Here is a 20561-nt window from a genome sequence, read left to right on the forward strand (position 1 = left end):
GTCGGGATATCACTGGATTTGAATTTCTGCCACAGTATGTTTATATTTTTCATGAGATATACAAAAAAATATACAGTGTGCATAGAAAACAGGGGGTATGGTATTTTACTGGCAAACCATTCATTCTAGAGGTATACTTTCAATGAGAGAAAGTTTTAAAATAACATGTACTACTCAGATATGGCATTCATGTTTCAAGGGGTTGTATAGTTATTAAAATAAAAAAAAATAACTTTTTATAGTCTCCCATATGCCCCCAATTAGAAAGTTGTTTGCCCTGTCTCTCCTGATGTTAACAAAAAAAGTTTCATGTTTTCTAAGTGAAATATTCACTGAGATATTAAAAAAAAACAGAGGAAATTCGAGAAAAAACAGTTTTAAATGTAGTAAAGCTGTTTTACCCGCATTTTTAACAATGTTTTCCCCCAAATTTCTTCCGTTTTTCAAATATCTCAGTGAATATTGCACTTAGAAACATGGGAATTTTTTTGTTGGAATCAGGATAGACACGGCAACAACTTTCTAACTCTGCATTGCGACACATGGAAACTGTATAAAAAGTTAATTGTTTTATTTTAATAACTATACAACTGTTAGAAATATGAATGGCATATCTGAGTACTACACGTTATTTGAAAACTTTTTCTCAACAGAAGTATACCTCTAGGATGAATGGTTTGCCAGTAAAATGTCATACCCCCGTTTGCTAGGCACCCTGTATATACTTATAATACGCAGAGAGAATAAAAATACAGATTTAGTGCAAATTTGTACCAAAACTTTACTGAATGAACTAGCAACCATAATATTACGGAAATATTTATGATTCCAAAAAAAAAAAAAATTATATATACACAGATGAGAGTTTTGTATATCTTTCATTTGATCAATCATACATAGATGCATATAAATCTTGAGTCAATCTGATATAAGTCTCTTTCTCTCCGTGAGTCATTCTCGCGACATGCTCCTCTGTTATTTCTGTGACAGGAACTTTCTGATTTCCAATTTGAACTGTTAATGTATCATCATCGTCATCACTTTCGATTTCTTCATCCACATTGGCTACGAAAGAAAAAAAAAACTATTTTTTTTTCCTGCACCAAAAAATAGTTCTTCATGAGAATAACTTTTTCACAAACCGCCTCCAAATATGCAGATTCCTTTAATTTTTATGAATTTTTAAACTATTCACAAATTTTTGGGACCCCTGTACACATTATGTTTATCAGTATGCGAAGTGAGGCAAAATGTAATATATAAAACACACTACATAAGGAAATTTTGTTTTGAATTAAGTCAAATAAATCAAAATAACAAGTTTAATAAAAAAATGTTTTCAGGTTACAGCTTACTGAGAACAACTTAAGTGATCTTTTCAAAGGTTTGCCTTCTATAGATGTTATCATACCAGGGAATAACCATTTTGTATTTGAGTATTTTCCCTCATAAACAGTGATTCTCACAGCTGGTAGGCACCTTGAAGGTTTTTTCAACTCCCAGAAGCACTAGTTACTGACAAAAAGGCATTTAAAAGAGGAAAATATACTGTCAGGCGTCAACAACTCAATTATATTTTGCCACCCTCCTCCCACTATTGTGAGCATTTCCACAAGTGCTGTAGTCTTCTGTCTATAACCAGTCGCAAAACACATAAATAGTGCCTCTGTAATGTCCCGAAGTGACTTGTATAAACATAAAAGACTCGACTATTTTTTCCAAGGTTATTTTGTGAAGAATAACAACATTTTATGGGGGTCCCTTCCATTTGCACGAAGTTCTTGATACAAGATAATTATTAAGTATATACCATAGGTAAACAAGGTCTACCGTTATTCTTGTGTCTAGGTGATTATTGAGAGAATCATCAGTTCCCCTATCCTAGATAAAGTGATTGTTATAATGTGAATAGGTGTGATAGCTTGTTATAGTTTGTAATGAACCTTTCACAGGAAATTCTTGACTGGTAAAAACCTGATACATACTACCAGACTGTTCGTTTACCAATAAAGCAGGGCTTAACAAATCAAGAAAAAATCTAAGAGCCAACCAAGCATTTTAGGAGCCAAGTGTAATTTTTTTTTGCCCAAACTAGTCATCACACACAGAAAATTTCAGGTGCAAATATAAATTTTTCAGCTGTCATTGAGAACTGCTGCCTGGGATTTGCCAAACCCTGCAATAGGGTATGAGTTTATCACACACACACACATATATAACATCTATAGCCCATAAATCATGAGAAAAGTTCATAAAATGTGTGTCTTAATTGAAAAAAGAATTAAGACAAAAATTATGCATTATCTTCAGAAAAAACAAAGAATAAGATAAATTTTTAAATAATGGCAGAAACTGTTTTTTTTTCCTTCTGTAGGTGGGAAAAATGTGTGGAAAAATAATCATGTGTGTAATTATTAGATGGCCAATAGTTACCACCCTGTATACTGTTTTATCAACCCTCTATCAGAAAGAGCTGCAAATAATTTGTTCCTTCCACTAAATGTTTTACCTTCTATCTACAACGTCTGTGTGCATTTTCGTGAAAATTTCACATATTTTCATGAAGATGTGAATGTTTCTTCTAAAACTTCTAATTTTTATCTCTTGTTTTTTTTCTTATTTTACAAAACTCAGAAATTTTGACAACAAAAAAGTTACACATGATACTGAAATTTTTAAAATGAAACCATCAATATTTTATACACGGAAAACTGGCTGCATGAAGAGATGCTGAGGTTTCAGGAAAGGAAATTTCAGCTCTGCCCTCATGGGGACTCGGACCCCAGTCTCTCATTTTGCCAGACGAGTGTTCTACCAACTAAGATATGAAGACAGATAGAATATTCCCTCCTTGTAGCATATGATGAAATCATACCAGATGACGGTGGTGGTCTTGATGTCATTTACGAGGTATTAGCAGAATTTTGCTGCTGTCCATAACACAGAGCCATTAAGCATATACACATATGCTTCAAGTAGGGAATATTTCATCTGTCTTCACAGCTTAGTTGGTAGAGCAATTGCCCAACAAACAAGAGACTGGGGTTCGAGACCCCATGAGGACAGAGCTGAATTTTCCTTTCCTGAAACATCAACATTGGTTCATGCAGCCAGTTTTTAGTATATATTGTATCCACAAGGGAGAGTGGCCTCTTTCTACATAAATATTTCATGATATGAGCATTTAAAAAAAAATTATTTTTGAGTATGCATGCACAAAAGATATCAATTTCATTTTTCATGATTTCATTGCCAACTATATAAAGCAATGTGAAAATTTCAGCTGAATATCATGAAATCATGAAAATCCAGAAAGATACTGGTGATATTGTGTGTTAATTTGACTTACCTGCTGAAAGTACAGTAGTGTTCAAAAAAAAAAAAAAAGTCAGACGATCAGTTTTTTCTTTGAAATGAAATGCAAATCAGAATTACATTGTACAACGTCTATCTATATAACTCTTACGACTGAGTTAATTTTATACGAAAAGGAATGGTAAATAATATGCTGCTCCCTGAAAGGAATTTATTCAAAGCTAAAAAAAAAGGTGGGTAGTATGAATTTTTCACACTGGTTTGTTTCTGGAGCTGTTTTTTTTATTCAAATTTGTTTTCCCTTGCAACTTTAAAAGTGAGGTAAATGCCTCATAAAAGACAAATTTCTTTGGAAACAAAAGAACAGATCATGAAACTTATCCAAGATGGACAAAGCCACATTTCTATTTCTAAACTTCTAAGTGTTCAAAAATCGACAATATGTGATGTTTGGAAGCAGTTTCTGGTGTGTGGTGAGACAAACAGAAAGTCTGGGTTTGGTTGTCCAAGAAAACCTTGTTCCAGAATTGATTGCTTGATGAAACAAAATTTTGTAAAGAATCTGAGGAAAAGTGCAGTGGAGATAAACCAAGAATTCCAAGCCAGTTATGGAGTTTCTGTCAGTGTCTTTACAACCATGCAGCGTCTTTATAAAGCTTGTCTTTCTGGTCAAAGTTAAAAAAAGAAGCCTTTAATTTCTATTAAGAATAGAAAGGCCCACCTTGATTTTACTCTGAAGCACTAAAGTTGGACTCCCAAACAATGGCTAAAGGTTCTTTGGAGTGATGAATCAAAGTTCCAAATGTTTTGAATCGAGTGAGCAATGATATATTAGGTGGCCAGTAGGCCAGCAATTCAATGGGAAATATCAGCTACCTACAGTTAAACATGGTGGTGGCAATGTGATGGTGTGGGGCTGCTTTGGATCATCTGGTGCTGGTTCTTTAGTATGAATAACAGGCATCATGGACCAAAAAAAAGTAATTGGACATTCTAAAGGCCCATATGTTACCATTTGGCAGAACTCAAATGCCTCGAGGATGTATTTTTCAACAAGACAATGATTCAAAAAATACAGTCAAGGCTGTGTAGTCGTGGTTTACTGCCAAAAAAAGAGAGCTCTGACATAGTCATCTGACCAGAATCTAATAGAGAATCCATACGGTAGGTGCTTAAACATCATTGTAAAGCTATGAAATTTTCCAATCTGGATGCAAAATTTCAGTTTTTGCAGCAAGAATGGAAAAATAGTGATTTGGTGGATTCAATGTCCTGCAGATTCAGTGCAGTAATTAAAGCTACTAGAGGAGTGCTCTACCAAATATTGAAAAGTATGTTATTTGTTATATTTATTTTTGATGGTTTGATAATTCTTGTGTCCAGTCCAATAAGTTTGAGTATTTTTTAAATAAAGAAAGTATGTGATTCAATTATGAAATTATTTTCAGATATATATTTCATTAGTAGATAAGAATTGAATCTATATATGGTTTATATACCGATTTAATCCATGCATTAAAATATTTGAACAAAAATATGGAAAAATACTACCAAACTATCCTGGAGAGCCACAGATTTATCATGAATTGGGCAAGGAAGCCACTAACAAAAAGGTTAAGAACCATTGCTTTAAAATTTTGAGTAAGGCAAGGTAAAGTCATACAGGAGACTTATCTTCCTTATGCCTATAAATGGAAGTGAGTGATGGATCACATGCACAAAACAGTGATTATAATTTACATAGCAAAGAGAAAAATATTCATCTCATTACCATGTTCAAGAGATGGCTGTTGGACTTTCCCACTGTCTTCAGACTCACTGCTGCTTTCTTCATTCTGTTCTTGACCGGGAATCACTGGCATGGATTCTCCTGTTTTCCTTTCATGTGCCAAAAGAGCTTGCATGATATCACCGCCGTCATCAACCCTGGTTCTTTCCTCACCCATCAATGATGAAGATATCTCTGGGTTGTTGATATTCCCAAAATCAGGAATCTGCAATTGAAGAAAAAAAAAATTAAGATTACACAAAACAAAGTTACATAAAAAAATGGATTTCAAATTTTTTAACAAGATACAACTATGGACCACTATGTCCACTATCGAGTGATCCATTAGACTCGTCGGCCTTGACACCTGGTGATTTCCTCATTGGAACTGCACTAATGTCTGTTCAAAAGCCAGAACTATTGGCGGTGAATATTCATCGTCTAGATCAGTGATTCCCAATGTGAGCATTAACGCCCCCTGGGGGGGGGACGATCGAATGTTCCAGCAGGCCGGTAGAAGATACAGGTAAAACATAGGATCCTATGGGTTAGATTGCGTTGGGGGGCGATGGGAGAAAAAAATTCTAAAGAAGGCAGTGATGGGACAAAAAAGGTTGGGAAACTAGATATGTTAGGGCCTACATAGAACATTATCAGAGAAAAAATAAGCTGTAGAAGAGAAAACTATCTATCCATCTCATGTGTTGAAAGCATGTTTCATTGCAGACAATATTCTTGTGACATTGTCATCTGCTCTTTGTCAGTGTAAATTGTTGCCACTTGTTTTTCGTCAATGTGAGTGTGTGAGTGAGACATGTTTTAAGGAGCTGTGAGTCCGTCGCTTTTTTAAATTTGTGTTCATTAAAGTTTTTTTTATTATTTTTAAATGAGTTTGACTCACTGTGCTTAATTATACAGGCAGGTTTATTGTTATACACAGGTTGCACTGTAATTACTTCAACATTGTGTCATTTTACGCCCTGAAATTTTATACCTTGAAAATTAAAAACGCCTGCAAACGATCCCCCCCCCCCCCCAGCCATCAAACACTTTGCGATTAATGATAACCACCTTGTACAATGCTAGACTTTCTCTCTTTGATAAAAAGGGGATTATGAAACAGGATTTCTTTTTTAAATATATATATGTTTGCGAGTCAGTTAATGGTACAGGCCTACCCAACATAAGAAAGTATATTGTATAAGCTACAAAGTTTTTCAGGAGAACTAGAGCAAATAGAGGATACCAACCCAGGGCTGTTTTAAACATCACATGCCCAGAGCAATGCAATTTTTCTGAGGCTCTCTTATCAAGATAGAAAAAAAAATACTACCTAACAATTTTTACATAGTTACTCTTGAAAATTGCCATCAAATCTCATTATTATGAGGCCTAAGACATGTACTATGCATTAAGGCAGTACTGAATAAATCTATCCTGTGCAATCACATATCAAAATTAACAATTTTTTTATAAGACAGTAAACTTAGTTAACCCTCTTACATATTAATTATATTATATTATTCATTATATATTTCACCCTCTTGAAAGCCCTTTATTTTATCAATGACTGGCTGATATATTTTTTACAGCAAATCTCTCAATGGAACACATTTTCCTGAAAATCGAATAAAGCCTACTTCCTAGAAAAAAAAAATATATATATAGCATTTTACCGGGAGTTTAGTGATTTCTACCATGCTGCAGGAAGGGTTAAAATTTTTTCTGAAATGTACACAAAAACTTTAGAACACAATGAGAAAGATACATATATCAGAATGGGATATCTGTATAAAAAAAACAAAAGACAATCTAATTGATTACACTGCTCAACACTGATTTTGTTCTCAAAGATATTTCAGTGATTTTAGGGTATATCTGGGGGTTGCTGATTCCGAATATGACATTGGTTTTGTGAGATTGGCCCTAGTTTTTGACAAAAAGTGAAAATAAATATCAATGGTAATATCTCATAAGGAGCATACAAATCACATCGAGACTGTGCATTATGAATAAAAACCAGTAAATCACTGGCAAAGATATTTCAGTGATTTTAGAGTCATTTTGGGGAGCTGATTCCGAATCTACCACTGGTTTTGCCAAATTGGCTTGAGTTTTTGGGATAATGCATACTTTCAACAATGTGATTTCTATGCTGCTTATTTATTAATATTTAAAATTAATTTTCACCTTATCTCAAAAACTTGAGCCAATCTGACAAAACGAATGTCAGATTTGGAATCAGCAGCCCCAGTAGACACTAGAACTTTTTTTTTGAGGCAGTTAAATATTACCAGTAACTCGTTCTTTACGGTGCTTTGAGTCATCCAGATAGGCTGCTCTTTCTTTTCCTGAACGTTTTGGGATTTATCCTGAGAGTTTTCATCCCCAAAATTCACTGTGATACCACCTTCACCACCAGCCATGAGATAAGACTTGTTCCTGGTTGCATCGCCACTCCATGTTGAGTGGTCATGCGGACCGCCAGAATGGTAAGGACGATTCTTAGATCCAGCCGAGTCTCTACACACACACACAAAAAAAAAATCAATTATACAACTTCATATAATTACTGTCTAACATGAAAAACTATGATGTATATGACTGATTTGCAGTAGAACTTCATTTCCCTTCCCATCCCATTAGCAATTTGCTTTTTAGATTTCAGCAATAATTGGAAACTTTGCACAGTTTTAGTAGCATATTTGGCAAAAATTGACAATGTCATTTATTTTTCTATAGAAAACATGGTCACATTGAGATTACGAGGACTGAGGGACTTTTAATCTCTGCAAAGCACAATTTGAGGATTTTTCTATAAAGATATGAAAAATCGATAGAAATTTGGTTTCAGACAGGAAAATTTTGATAACAGTAAAAATCTGCAACTTTGGCTCTAATGCAAATGAAGTTGTAAGTATAATAAATATGGAAGAAATCATGCAGAAATATCACTTAAATTCAACCACTTACACGTACCTCCCGTACATGATGTGTGCGCTGCGCATATTTAACCATACAAATTGAATTACCATATACAGTAAAACCCTACTCTTAATGGATACCCCTCTTGCATGGCTAAATAGTATTTTCCCTCTGTGTAATAAAAGTATATGTTTCAAACCCATGATTAACTATCATCCCCTCTTTTACGGACAATTTTTTTGCCCCGAAAAAAAAAATTGTTAGGACCACTGCTGTAAATAGTGGTTTATTAATTATTTTAAAAAAAGGGCAGGCTAAAAAATGATGATTCAAAAAGCATCACTAACTTTTTCGCGGGCATTATCTCTGTTGGTTCAGGTTCCAGGAGTTCAGGCGCTAATTTAATATCCTCAAGTTCCCTTAATAAATTATAAAGAGGTTCGATTTGCTCGTTGAATCGAGCCATCAGTAGTCTGGAATCCGTTTTTGGCACAGCGTTCTCATCTTCATCCACTATCGCACTGCAATAACTGCAATGGAGCTCCCCCGTAGCCATGTCGATTAGATGATCAGCTTCAAGGTCTGTATAGGTCTTGGAACAGCTTGGACACTTGAACGAAGCTCTGCTAGTAGACACCTTTTCCTCCGTTTCGATCTTCCGTCTCATATGATCCAGCTTGTATTTCACAACGTTGACGAATTGCTGTGTGTGATACAAAAAAAAAGAAAGAAAGAACATTATTTTACAGCGATGTGAACAGACAAGCACAATATAAAAGCATAAGCACATGAATGATTAGCAATGAATTATACAGCAAGAAGCTTACAACGGTGCAATTATTCAATCATTACACTTCTCTTATAGTTGGAAAAACTGATGGCAATACTACACATAACAAGCACTGAAAACAGAAACAAGCTCCATGTTAGGTGAACAACACGTACACGCACATTCTGGCATGTACCATTTCTTCCAAAATTATGCAGAGGAATGTGTATGAGGTACATGTACAGTTAGTAACAGTGATGAATTGCTATGAGGCATGGAATAAAAACATGTTATAGGTCAGAGCCGCAATTAGATGGGAATTGTGGCTTGAGCATTCGACCAGAGGAGGCACTAATTTCACCCTTTATCCTCTCCTTCAACATTATAAGGGAGAGATAAAATGTGTGCTTGTCCCGGCTAACCAAGCATATTGTTGCAGCTCTGTTATAAATTACCCTATTGGTTACCAGGTTTATAATTGTGAATTTCAACATATTCCAAGAGCACCTGCACAGCCTCATATTATGGTCAACCCTCATTAAGACAAAATCAGAGTGATCAAAGAAATTACTCGGCGTTAACTACATTGTCCTATGAAAATTAAAAACAATTTATTTAAACTACACTGCTGCTCAAAAGCTGTAAGGAAGGAACTGAAAATTTGTCATTGTAACAGAAGGTAAAAATGAACAGCTACCATATTTGCATATGTTGCAGGCAAACATGAGAGAAAACGAAAAATTCAGCAAAAAATTTCTGTAGCAGGATTTTCAGGGGTGCTAATAAACTTGCACATAAATTACATCATTTGAATGCATTTTGGCTCCTCCATTGTAATGTTGAAGGAGAGGTTAAAGGGTGGAAATTAGTACCTCCTCTGGTCGAACGCCCATGGCACAATTCCCTCCTGCTTTCCCCAACGTTTTGCATTTTCTGATGGCATTGTTGTAAGGGAAAATTCAGATAGCAAAATCATAAAAGAAAAATACACATCATCATTTGAGTGACGATATGCAGTAGGGCAGCGACAAGACATCTCAGAGTCAGCATAAGCAGTCTGAAGTAGTGTGAGCTTTAAAAATCAACCGCTACAATACATCATTAGTTGCCACTAAATCACTATCAAAATGAAAGGATGGTGTCCTGAAGATTTGTGAGGACATCCAAGAGGCACAGCTATTTGTAATGATCATTATTTGTGTTTCTAAGCCAGATGTTGATGATCACACACAGCTCGTCAACATGGTTCGGGTAGAGTCGGTCAACATGGTCGGTACCACACAAGAGTGGTATCATGCTAAACAGTTTCTCAAAAGTCATTTGTATGCAAGATAACTAGTAGTCAGAATCTCACCAACGTTCTTACATCATACGGCAAGGTTAACTGGTCTCGAGATCACCTCCGTTGGACCACACACCAATAGGGAAATGCACTTTACATAGATCGGTCTTGTTTATTCTACCCACTGACTCCCAGTGGATATTAATGCACAAAACACCTAGAAATGTATACGAGATCCATGACATTCAAAAAAGACACGCCTACAATGATGGCGGTTTGATAGTCTGGACAAAAATTGCTATTGGCACCCACACTAAACTTCATGTCTTCACGACAGGTTCAGTGACAGTAGCGAACTATCGAGATGCCTTCCTTGCAAAATATATTTACGCCATTTCTTTCTATCACTGGACTTGATGCCATAGTTGTGGACGACATTGCAACAGTTAACACAGTTCATGTTGTCGAGCATTATGTTCAGTCTGAGACACTAACTTGTATGGAATGGCGATACATTTCTTCCGACATAAACCCAATAGGGCACATATCGGACATCCTCGGATTGCTTACCATGACCCTCGCAGGAGGGCGAAGGTCACTGTCTTATGTAACTTAATGGTAGAGCACTTGCCAGGCCAGTGAGAGGTTTGTGGTTTGATTCCCCACAGAGGAATGCAAATTTTTTTCCCAATTGTTATGCAGCCAATACATACTTCGTATATAACATATACGAAGTATATATATATACGAAGAACATATACGAGTATATACATACTCGAAATACTGCCGTCTGGCAGTCGAGTGGTTAGGGAACTGACTTCTCACTGTACAGGTCTGGGTTCGAATCCCGGTTCGGGCATGGATATTTACTAACACTAACAAATTCCCTGGACGGATCATACTGGTCCCTTGGGAATACGTGTGCATCACGTTATTAAAAAAAAATTAGCGGAGAGGTTCGTCATTCCGTTATAGCATAACTGTGCCCTAATTAATAACTCTTAGCATCAGAAACATTCATGTTTACACACAGAAAAGCTTTTTTAAAGTAGAGTGATTTCGCAGGTACAAACCTTGTAGCTTATGTAGTAGTAATTCTGTCTGGTGGCTTTGCCCTCGGGTCCGGTTTCCATCCGCAATCGGGTCTTGACGAAGTGATCGGATTTGAGTTGGGCAATGACGGCCCTCAGCTGCTTCCTCTCGAACTTGAGCAGCTCGACGAGATCGTCCTCTTTCATGCACGGGTTTCGGATCAACATGTCCATGACTATCGCGCCTTCCGCCGTGTAGAAGCCCCTCATGACCAAACGGACAAGCCTCTTCAGAGACGTCGGGATCTCCGAGACGGTCCCGTCCGCGTTCATCGTCCCGAGTTTTTCGGTTCACTCTTTCTCTCCCTTGTGCCAATCCCGCACGATTTTGCTCGCGTTGGAAATCCGAATGTTTACGAAGCCAATGACAAAACGACAAACGGACGGCCGTGACCACGACATTGTGATGAACATCAGGCGGAGAGCTATTTACTGTTTCAAACATAAGAAAAACAATTCGTAATTTTCTTCGCACGTTACAAAAAAAATTATATTTTTTAAACAAAGGATGATTATTTTTGTTTTACTATTTTCCTTTTTGCATCTGTATCACTTGTCTGATGTTGCCAGGTTCAAAAAAATCGAAATATCGGACACAAATCTCCCAGAACTCTTAACTTCGAATGTAGATGGCGGCACCATTCACACGCACGCACGCACACACATACATACATACATTATTTACTGTTGTTAAGGGGCCGTTGAGGTATTACGTCAGCAAATTTTTAGCCATTTTTGACGCCCCGCTTGTCAGCAAAAGCAAGCAAAACTCTGACCCCCCTCCCCACCTTGTGAGCAAAAATTTCGTCAGCACTGCTCCCACCTCCTAACAGGGGCGTCGGAATAGTGTTTCGAACCTGTGGGTGCCCGTCTTGAGATTCATGTAGGGAATTTCGATTTCTGAATCAATTGTGTGGGTGCTCGAACCCGTTCTACAAACTTCCGTGGGTGCTCGAGCACCCACAGCACCCCCGACTCCGACGCCACTGCCTCCTAACGCATATTGGTGGAGTGAGAAATGTACGCGGGGGGGGGGGGCATAAGGGGCTCGTGCCCCCCCCCAGACGAAAAAAAATTTAAAAAAATTAAAATTTCGAAAAATATACCTTTATATGTTATTATAATCAATTTCTGTTAATTTCAATGCTATTTGTGTGAAGGGTAAGAACTCAAAATTTCTCTTTAAGAAATTGATTGCGACCCTACCATAATTAAGTCATTATATGGTAAACCTTTGACCCGCGGACCAAATGTGGCCCTGAAGGTTATCTGATGTGGCTTGCCCCCCTCAAACCAAATTTTGTAAAAATGACCTAAGCGGCACATTTACAAATCGCTTAAATGACCAGTGGCACAATTCCAGAGCATTTAAGTGACCCGTGGCACATTCAAAGATCACTCATGTAACTCGTGACACAGTTCCAGAACACTTAAACGATCCGTGGCACATTTTTTAGCTATGTTAGTTGTGGTGTGGGTTGGTTCTTATTGGAGGGGGCCTATTCATATTTAGAGATCCCTTGAGTGAAGTGGGGCACAATTTTAGAGCACTTAAGCGGCCCGGAAACATTTTCATAGCACTTAAGCAGCCTGGACACATTTCCCGAGCACTTGAAGGATCCGTGAAACATTTATAAATCGCTGAAGTGGCTCTGTAAGGGATTTATCATTATAGGGAGAATGTTAGTTCAGGTGCCCACAAACTAGCGAATTTTTTTTTATCGGTTTTGGTGCACCGAGTAAAGATGCCATTAAGAATATTTTATATTTTCATAAAGGGGGGTTGATGACGTAAACATCATCCAAACCTCCTTCCTCCTTGTCATCAAAAGTCAGCAAATCGGAAACCCCCTCCCCCCATCGATGATGACGTAATACTTGAATGACCCCTAAGCAAAGAGGCTTTTTAGGCAAAATTTGGTCAAAGAGTGTCGACACCAGAAACACTCCTTTGACCACATTTACAAATAGCCAAGAAGGGGTGAATTCTTTATGCGGATTTTACTTGTGTTATTTTACAGCAAACAAACAACAGCTCTTAAAGTTTCGCGACAAACTTGCTAATTTATCATTTGTATTAATTTATATTAATTAATTTACATCATAATTTATACTATTGCTCAAAAACTATTTATTAATATCATGCTGTATTTTTTTTCCATGTGGCACATCAGTTGAAAACCGGTCACCAATTTCAATTGAATAACTATAACAGTTGTGTTTCATTTGATAGGTGGCAGCAGGAGTTCTAGTTCAATGGTGTTTTTTACACGTATATTTTTAATACGTTGCAATTAGTCATTTTCAATATTTGCTAGAAGGCATATTTTTGCTGACAAAAATTTTATTTTTACCTGTTTATTGGCAATGGACGAAAATAACTGAAAAAATGCCACCATTTTTCCATGGTGAATAAGTTTACACAATATGAATGTTTAGGGTCTGAGAATGACTGTGAATGCTTCCGTGTACATAAAGTTTTTTGGTGCCCAGAAAAAATACGAATGCAAATCAAACACAAAGGCAACAACAAGCAAATTGCCCAACGAGGTGGATGAAAAAAGATGCCCATGGAAAATTTGGATGTTAAATATAACTAAAGGACAGTAACCAAATATGAAAGAACACATATCTCAAAAATAATTAATATTACAGTCAAACCCCGTTATAACAAACTTCAAGAGACCGGAGAAATCACTTCGTTATAACGAAATTCCTTTATAACGAAATTTCGTTATAAAGGAATTCCAGGTTTTTTTTTTCATTGTTCCTATGTGAACGTATCAGGGCGATTAAAAAAATGTTTGTTAAAATGAGATTTTCGCTATAACGGTATTCGTTAAAACGGGGTTCGACTGTATATAATACACTGCACATAAAAAAGATTATGGTTTTCTTATCTCAGTGTCTGGATAGTTTCTCGATTTATTCCCATGTATTTATTGCCCTTCTTTTTAAACGTATCATTTGTGTAAGAATTCACGATCCCCGGCGGTAAGCAATTCAATTTATTCACAACCCTATTAGAGAAAAACTTCCCGAGACACCGCAACTTAGAATTGTCTCGTACCAATCGGTACAGGTGTCCCCTTATCGAAGCAATTTATTGACGGTGTATTAATAAGTCATGGTCCATCCTATTCATCCGATTGAGAATTTTAGACACTTCGATCATATCCCCCGACACCTGTGCGTTCTTCCAATGTAAACATATTGAAGAAATCAAGCCTTCATAGCTCAAGCCTTATGTGCCAACAAGAGCACGCTTAAGTTTTCTTTTCAGCCCCCCCCCTTCCCAACCAAGTTTATGTGTGTGGTCTCCAAAACCTTACAGCATACTCCAGTACGGGACGAGGTAAGCCTCGGAAAAGCGGAAGAATGAAGAGTATTCTATTCAGTTCTTTGACCATAGCTGAACAATGTTCAGAAAAACCTACGCTACTCGTCAATGAGAATTTACTATATTGTATAAGGTCGCATGTTATTTTGTCATTACGCAAACGGACATCGAAATTCTGTGTATAGAGAAACTGGTCTGTGCAGATGAAATATAAGACAATGTGCCTCATCTGTAAAAAAAGTTTGTGCATTTTCATGGTAGAAATAATTTTTTTCCTTTCCCGCGAGCATATCGGTGCTCATCATGTACCCCCACCATCTGGAGCCAGGCACCCCCCCCCCCAGACTGGAGAATCCGCGAGACACCTAGGCTCTGTCGTAAGAAGCAATGCAAGCACTTCGCCCCCCTCCCCGGAAGAGGAGGGACCAGGGCCTCTCTGGCAAGGCCCCCTAGACTGAGATATTTGGTGGATTCTCCACTGTATTGAATTTATAGTGTAAAAAATAAATAATGAGTTTGGTCTCAGCCCCTCGTGTTAGAGCCCTGCTATTCCAACCTTTGTCAATCAACTAATTAGTTCAGAATAGAGTATGATGCAAATAAGGTGCAACCAGGGCACAAACGCAGAGCTTATGAAGAAGATACTTACAAGCGGAAACTTAGGAAAAATATAATGATTTTTCTGCAACAAATTAGCTGGGTCAATAGCCTGTTATAATTCTCATTATATTGCCTGGCATCTCTAATTCAGAGGCTCTTCAGTGTATAGGCATGTGCAGAACGTTTTATTCTTATTAATACGCCAGATGTGTGGAAACAATATAACATAGCGAATACGATTCATCTGTTCGTGTGATCATCAGGTGTCAAAGAAAGCTTGTTATGACATTACTTATAAGATAGTAGATAACATTTACCTTAATACTGATATATATTTGAGCGTTAAAGGCACAAATTTAGTAATAACAGAGTTTTTGCTGAGGTAAGCTTTGGAAACAAATTTTCTGCATTTTTGTAATAATTTGCATGTTGATATTTTTTTCGTTATTTCAGTAAAATAAAATATATTTCAAAATAGTGCGTTTCAATCATGTTCATATACATGAATGAATAAATTGCTTATTATTAATTACATGCGGAAAAACAAACATAATTTCTTTCAAATTAATGGAAATAAATTAAAAGAGGGCAGTAGTGTCGGTAACAAAAATATATCCTAGTAGTATATTTTGGTAGCTACAATACTATCAATGCAACAACTTTACCGCCCTCACGCGCACACACACACACACACAAACGAAATTATACAATAAAATCTCCTCTAACGGCTGGAACCGAATAACGTTAATCTTTCTACATTTTGTTGGAACCAAACGCGCGTCCCATAGACTTAACATTACAGGTAACCTCCGAGAACGGCTACGTTGGACATGAGTTGGTTAAAAAAAATGCATATCTGTTTGAGAAAAATTATTTTCAAGCTGATTTTTTTTTTTTCAAGGGAATGTTTCTCCCCTGAACCTGAACGTTTTGGGGGGAAAAAATTATGAATGCTTTCTTTTCCTGGGTACGAATGTTAGATGGGTATATGAAGGCAGTGGAGAGTGAAAAAAGGCCACTTAAGCAATCTATAGTTGTAACGAGGGCCACTTAAGTGATCTGTAAATGTGATGAGGTTCGCTGAAATGATCTGAAAATGTGCCATTCTTTCAAAATTAGGTTTGAGATCACGCCACATCAGACGATTCCGAGTGCCACATTTGGCACACGCGTCATGGGTTGAGCATGTACGGTCTAGTCCAGTGTTTCCCAAAGAGGGCAATATAGCTCCCTGGAGGCGATGCAAGAATCCAGGGGGGCAGTGGAAACTTTTGGTTTAGTATAGAATCCTATGGGCGGGCTTGAGTTGGGGGGGGGGGCAATGAGAAAATTTTTTTCTGAAGAACGGGGGCAATTTAACAAAAAGTTTGGGAAACTATGGTCTAGTTGATCGTGGGTGGGAATAAAGAACTATTTGGGGATGCTAGTATACCGTCTTGGTCCATATCAGTTTTTCTTGCCAAGTTGTTTCTGTTGTGTTCTACTTCAGCACTGCAAGCCTAAATTTTAGGATGCCAAAATAGCGCTGTAGATCGGTTAACAGGGCCGCCACTAGATGATTGGTTAGCTGGAACAAGCACGCATTTTTTCGTCCTCTTGTAATCTTGAAGGAGAGTTTAAAGGGTGAAATTTTGTAGGCGCCCGTGGCACCAGACCCTTCCGATAACCTCTGGTTGCGGCTCTGTCGATCAATATCAATTATTATAATATTACAGTATCAATATAATCATATATTCTAATACAATCAATTATATATTTATCGTAATCAATTACAGAACGGATTGTAATAGTGCATGTTATATAGATCGCAAATTTTAGTTCGTTTTCGTTCAGAAATACAACAGCCATTCCCAATAACGGTCACTTCCCAGTAGCGGCCACATTCGCACTGTCCCGTTAGTGACCGTTGTTAGGATGTTTTACTGCATTTTCATCAGATTTAACAGTTTCTTTAACTGCAATTTTATTTCCTAGATAATGAAGCTAATTTTTGTTGCCGTCGCAATTGTGCTATGTGTAGCCGCAACCGTCGAAGGTATGTTTCTTCACGTCTTATATTCATGAATTTAGATGCATATATATTTTGACTGCTTCAAATCGGCTTATGACATTAATTAACGGAGCCACACTTAGGTGCAGTAAAGTGGTTTAAATGTTTCATCAAGAAACAAAAGCTAATTAAATTGAAAAAGAAAAAATAATTCGTAGCGGGAAAATGAATAAACATGGAGAAGATTTTGATTCTAGAGATATCGATACAGTATTTAGGAGTCTAATGACGTACCGTGTTTTATTAAACTCTTGTCTTAGATTTAAAAATTAAGTTAGAATGGTTTCTCGGCTTTGGGGGGGGGGGAAGAAAGAGATAAGTTTTTAGATAACTAAATCTTGGAGATAAGCTCGTTGGAAACTATTCAATTCTATTTCAGTTGTACAGCTACTCAGAAACTATAAGGTGGAACACCAGCTTAAACCACTCTTCAATTCATGATATTAATTCTCGAAATAAAGGTAATACGATAATTGTAATAAAAATATTCTATTTTTCTTTTTCAGCTGCTTCTGTTGAGGGCGTCGACACCTCAGAGAAGTAATGTTCAATTAATAATTCTCTATTTACCACATGTGTAATTATTATTGATGATATAGTTTTTTTTTTTTTTTTTGCCGTAAATAAATGCATGACATAACAACTTGAAGAAATGAAATTATATGAAAACAGATACAACACTTTTTTCCCTGAAATTAAATAAAATTCATCAATGAGCCATTATATTTTTCTATTCTCGGTCTAATATGCTTATCTATTAAAACCAGTGTTGTGTTCAATCTTTTCATACTTGCGAACCGGTGAAACTGAGTGAAAGAATTCGCGGACCGGCATAATTGGGAGAAAAAAAGATTGCCAACAGGCAAAAAAATTGATAGAAAGTGAAGGAAAATTTTCTTACCTTCTGATTTTGTTATACAACGTTTAGTCATAACCCGACTTACGTCAGTAATTCGTTTCAAGATCTAATGACGTTAGTCGAGGTAAACATTTCCAATGATAAAAATTTCTAATTTTAGCCCCACCATCTTCAGGAGGATAAAGGAAGTAAATCTCACACAGATTTTCTCTACTCTTTAAGGGGTACTTACACCGCTTGCGCTGCTTTTACGACTTCAGAATGCTCGTATTGCTGCATGGAGGAGGTGGTTGCAATGTAATGGCTCATGAATGTATAGGGAGATAGATGGCTTTTTCTCAACCCAAGATATCAAGAAAACATTTATTTTCTGGATATTATGCTGAGGTGAACTCGAAAAGAAAAGTCATCTTGTCTCCGCCGGGACTCGAACCCAAGCCCCTCTTGCATACCGGAAAAGCATGCTACCATCTACACCACTGAAATAAGGAAGGCCGGGTCGTGTCTCCAGTGGTGTAGATGGCAGCATGCTTGCCCGGTATGCAAGAGGGCCTGGGTTCGAGTCCCGGCGGAGACAAGATGACTTTTCTTTCCGAGTTCACCTCAGCATAATATCCAGAAAATAAATGTTTCCTTCATAGGTGTATGTTCGACCATGTGTATATACTTTTTCAGGCATCTTATTTAATCAAGAATGCATTGAACACATATAGCATTTGTATATTGAAAATTATGCATACGCAATACTTTTTTTTATAATTATTTTAGAACATGCCATGGCTGGTGGGATGGTTGTTCAGATGGAAAGCCTTGCTGCGATGACTGCATATACTGCGAGTGCGAATATAAACTCGTAGGCGGCAAGATTTGCAGATGCAATGCCAGGAAGACTTCTTGCGGAAAAAAATAAGAGAATCGATCAATTTTGAATACTACACAAACGTGTCTGAAGAAATCCTGATATGATTGAATATCGGGAAAAATAATGCAATTAAATCAAGTTCTTAAACATAATTGAAACCGTTTGATCTCTTTTACGACTACTTTATGCAGCAGGTATAATGTGTTGTAAACACGTGCACGCGCAAGCACACATGCAACAGTATAATTTTACACGAAATATGATAAAAAAGATGAAAGATGATTTACAGAACCAGAAATACAAGCTGGACACACCTTCATTCGGTTACAGCCTGGATCGTGTATTGTTAGAAAGCGAAGGAAAAAAAAAAGTATTCGGGTTGGTCACAAAAAAAAAGGTTGGCTACAACCAACTTATTCTCAACCCAACCCTATACGTGCATTACTGATTGAGGAGTCACCAAATTATGACAACGTTGCTCAAATCACGAGGAGGGACAGGGAAATTTCTTCCTTACAATCACAGGAAATTATGGAAGGAAAAAAAAAAATTTTTTTTTTTTCTTTTTTACTCCCGAGATTACTTTAGGATCTTGGGACTATTTGGACTATTGGGACTTGGACTATTTTCCTCTCCCTTTTATTGGCGTCAGTGGCTTAAATTCCCGAAGTCCTTCTTAAAGTCATTCGTGACCCAAGATTCCATTGCAATTGTTTGTCTTGATGTGTGGTAGGGTACCCTGTATACAGGACTTTGAGTTGAGGATGCCTCTGGCAAAGCAGGCATGAGGGAATATTTGACCTTTTGCTCAAAAAGTTTTGCGTATTCAGTGAGTGAATACGTATATTATGTTTAAATTTGGATTTTGCGAATTATGAGGATCCTGGGATTTTCTATGCAAAAAGTATGCCCATGAAACATAGTATCGAAAAAAAAGAAAAGAGAAATGCATATGAAACGAACCTAAAAATTCATTTTATCACTTCGTGAGAGTTGATTATTGACATTTATATTTGTTGAAAACTGTGAAAGTTCGGTCGAATTATCATCACTGAGAAAAAGAAGTCACACATGGTGAATTCAAACATATTGTATTCCTTGAAAATTCAGGATACATTTCACCGCAGCTTCAATGATTAAAAATTTTGATTCACGTCAAACACTGAGTGATAACTCTATAACGGAAGAATGATCGTCAGAACTTTCTGTGATCGTCCAACCAGTTGTTGACGCGGTGCTCGAGCTGTTTCCATTCTTCGACCAAGGCACAGTGCAAGCCACGCAAATGCTGAAGCAACTCATTCCCAGGGACACGATAAATATTGGTATTAATGCCACTGCCACCACCAGTAGAATCTCTGGAATGGCGAACAGAGTGCGGAAGAACGTTCCAACGAGGATGATAAGTACCCTTTTGACGCGGCTGCCCGTCTTTTTATGGTATGTGTTATATAAGAACTTATCCATGGGTAGGAGGTACAGCTCGACCACTGCCCACGAGATGAGGTCAATCGGGACGATGATCGGCAGAAACAGAAGCTTCGCGACAGTTCGTAGCATCCATAGTCCGAAAGACAACTTTTTGCTGCCGTACATGCAACAACCCGACTCACCTAAATAATGTAGTATGTCGGCTTTCTGCATGCAGATCCAGCAGAAAGACATGGCACACCTCGGGCACGATGAGATGTTAGAGCTGT

The 20561-nt window shown here is 37.3% G+C and overlaps 2 protein-coding genes across 2 annotated transcripts; one reads left to right on the plus strand and one right to left on the minus strand.

Annotated features, from left to right (window-relative positions):
* Positions 1–759: 759 nt before the first annotated feature.
* Positions 760–11541, minus strand: TfIIEalpha (transcription factor IIEalpha). Its single transcript, XM_089244120.1, has 5 exons — positions 11133–11541; positions 8356–8711; positions 7378–7606; positions 5087–5309; positions 760–1065 (listed from the first exon to the last, which is right to left on the minus strand). The coding sequence occupies exons 1-5, from the start codon at positions 11421–11423 to the stop codon at positions 887–889; spliced, it is 1278 nt and encodes a 425-aa protein (XP_089100246.1). The 5' UTR covers positions 11424–11541; the 3' UTR covers positions 760–886.
* A 3796-nt stretch (positions 11542–15337) lies between these two features.
* Positions 15338–19013, plus strand: LOC149076537 (U1-plectoxin-Pt1b-like). Its single transcript, XM_089244121.1, has 4 exons — positions 15338–15472; positions 17065–17125; positions 17647–17680; positions 18768–19013. Exons 2-4 carry the CDS (start codon positions 17068–17070, stop codon positions 18907–18909), a joined length of 234 nt encoding a protein of 77 aa, XP_089100247.1. The 5' UTR covers positions 15338–15472; positions 17065–17067; the 3' UTR covers positions 18910–19013.
* Positions 19014–20561: the final 1548 nt, after the last annotated feature.

Source organism: Pholcus phalangioides, unplaced genomic scaffold, assembly GCF_987345545.1.
Source record: "Pholcus phalangioides strain wild (caught in Gottingen) unplaced genomic scaffold, Ppha-v1.0 ptg000015l_1, whole genome shotgun sequence".
In the NCBI taxonomy this organism is placed as follows: domain Eukaryota; kingdom Metazoa; phylum Arthropoda; class Arachnida; order Araneae; family Pholcidae; genus Pholcus; species Pholcus phalangioides.

Excerpts from the sequence above, each read along its gene's own strand:
- TfIIEalpha (XM_089244120.1), bottom strand. The coding sequence starts at position 11,423 with ATGAACGCGGACGGGACCGTCTCGGAGATCCCGACGTCTCTGAAGAGG. Across the intron at positions 8,712-11,132 it reads ACTACTACATAAGCTACAAG|CAATTCGTCAACGTTGTGAA; the intron begins GTTTGTACCTGC and ends TATCACACACAG. Across the intron at positions 1,066-5,086 it reads ACAGCCATCTCTTGAACATG|CCAATGTGGATGAAGAAATC; the intron begins GTAATGAGATGA and ends TTTCTTTCGTAG.
- LOC149076537 (XM_089244121.1), top strand. The coding sequence starts at position 17,068 with ATGAAGCTAATTTTTGTTGCCGTCGCAATTGTGCTATGTGTAGCCGCA. Across the intron at positions 17,126-17,646 it reads TGTAGCCGCAACCGTCGAAG|CTGCTTCTGTTGAGGGCGTC; the intron begins GTATGTTTCTTC and ends TTTCTTTTTCAG. Across the intron at positions 17,681-18,767 it reads GGCGTCGACACCTCAGAGAA|AACATGCCATGGCTGGTGGG; the intron begins GTAATGTTCAAT and ends TAATTATTTTAG.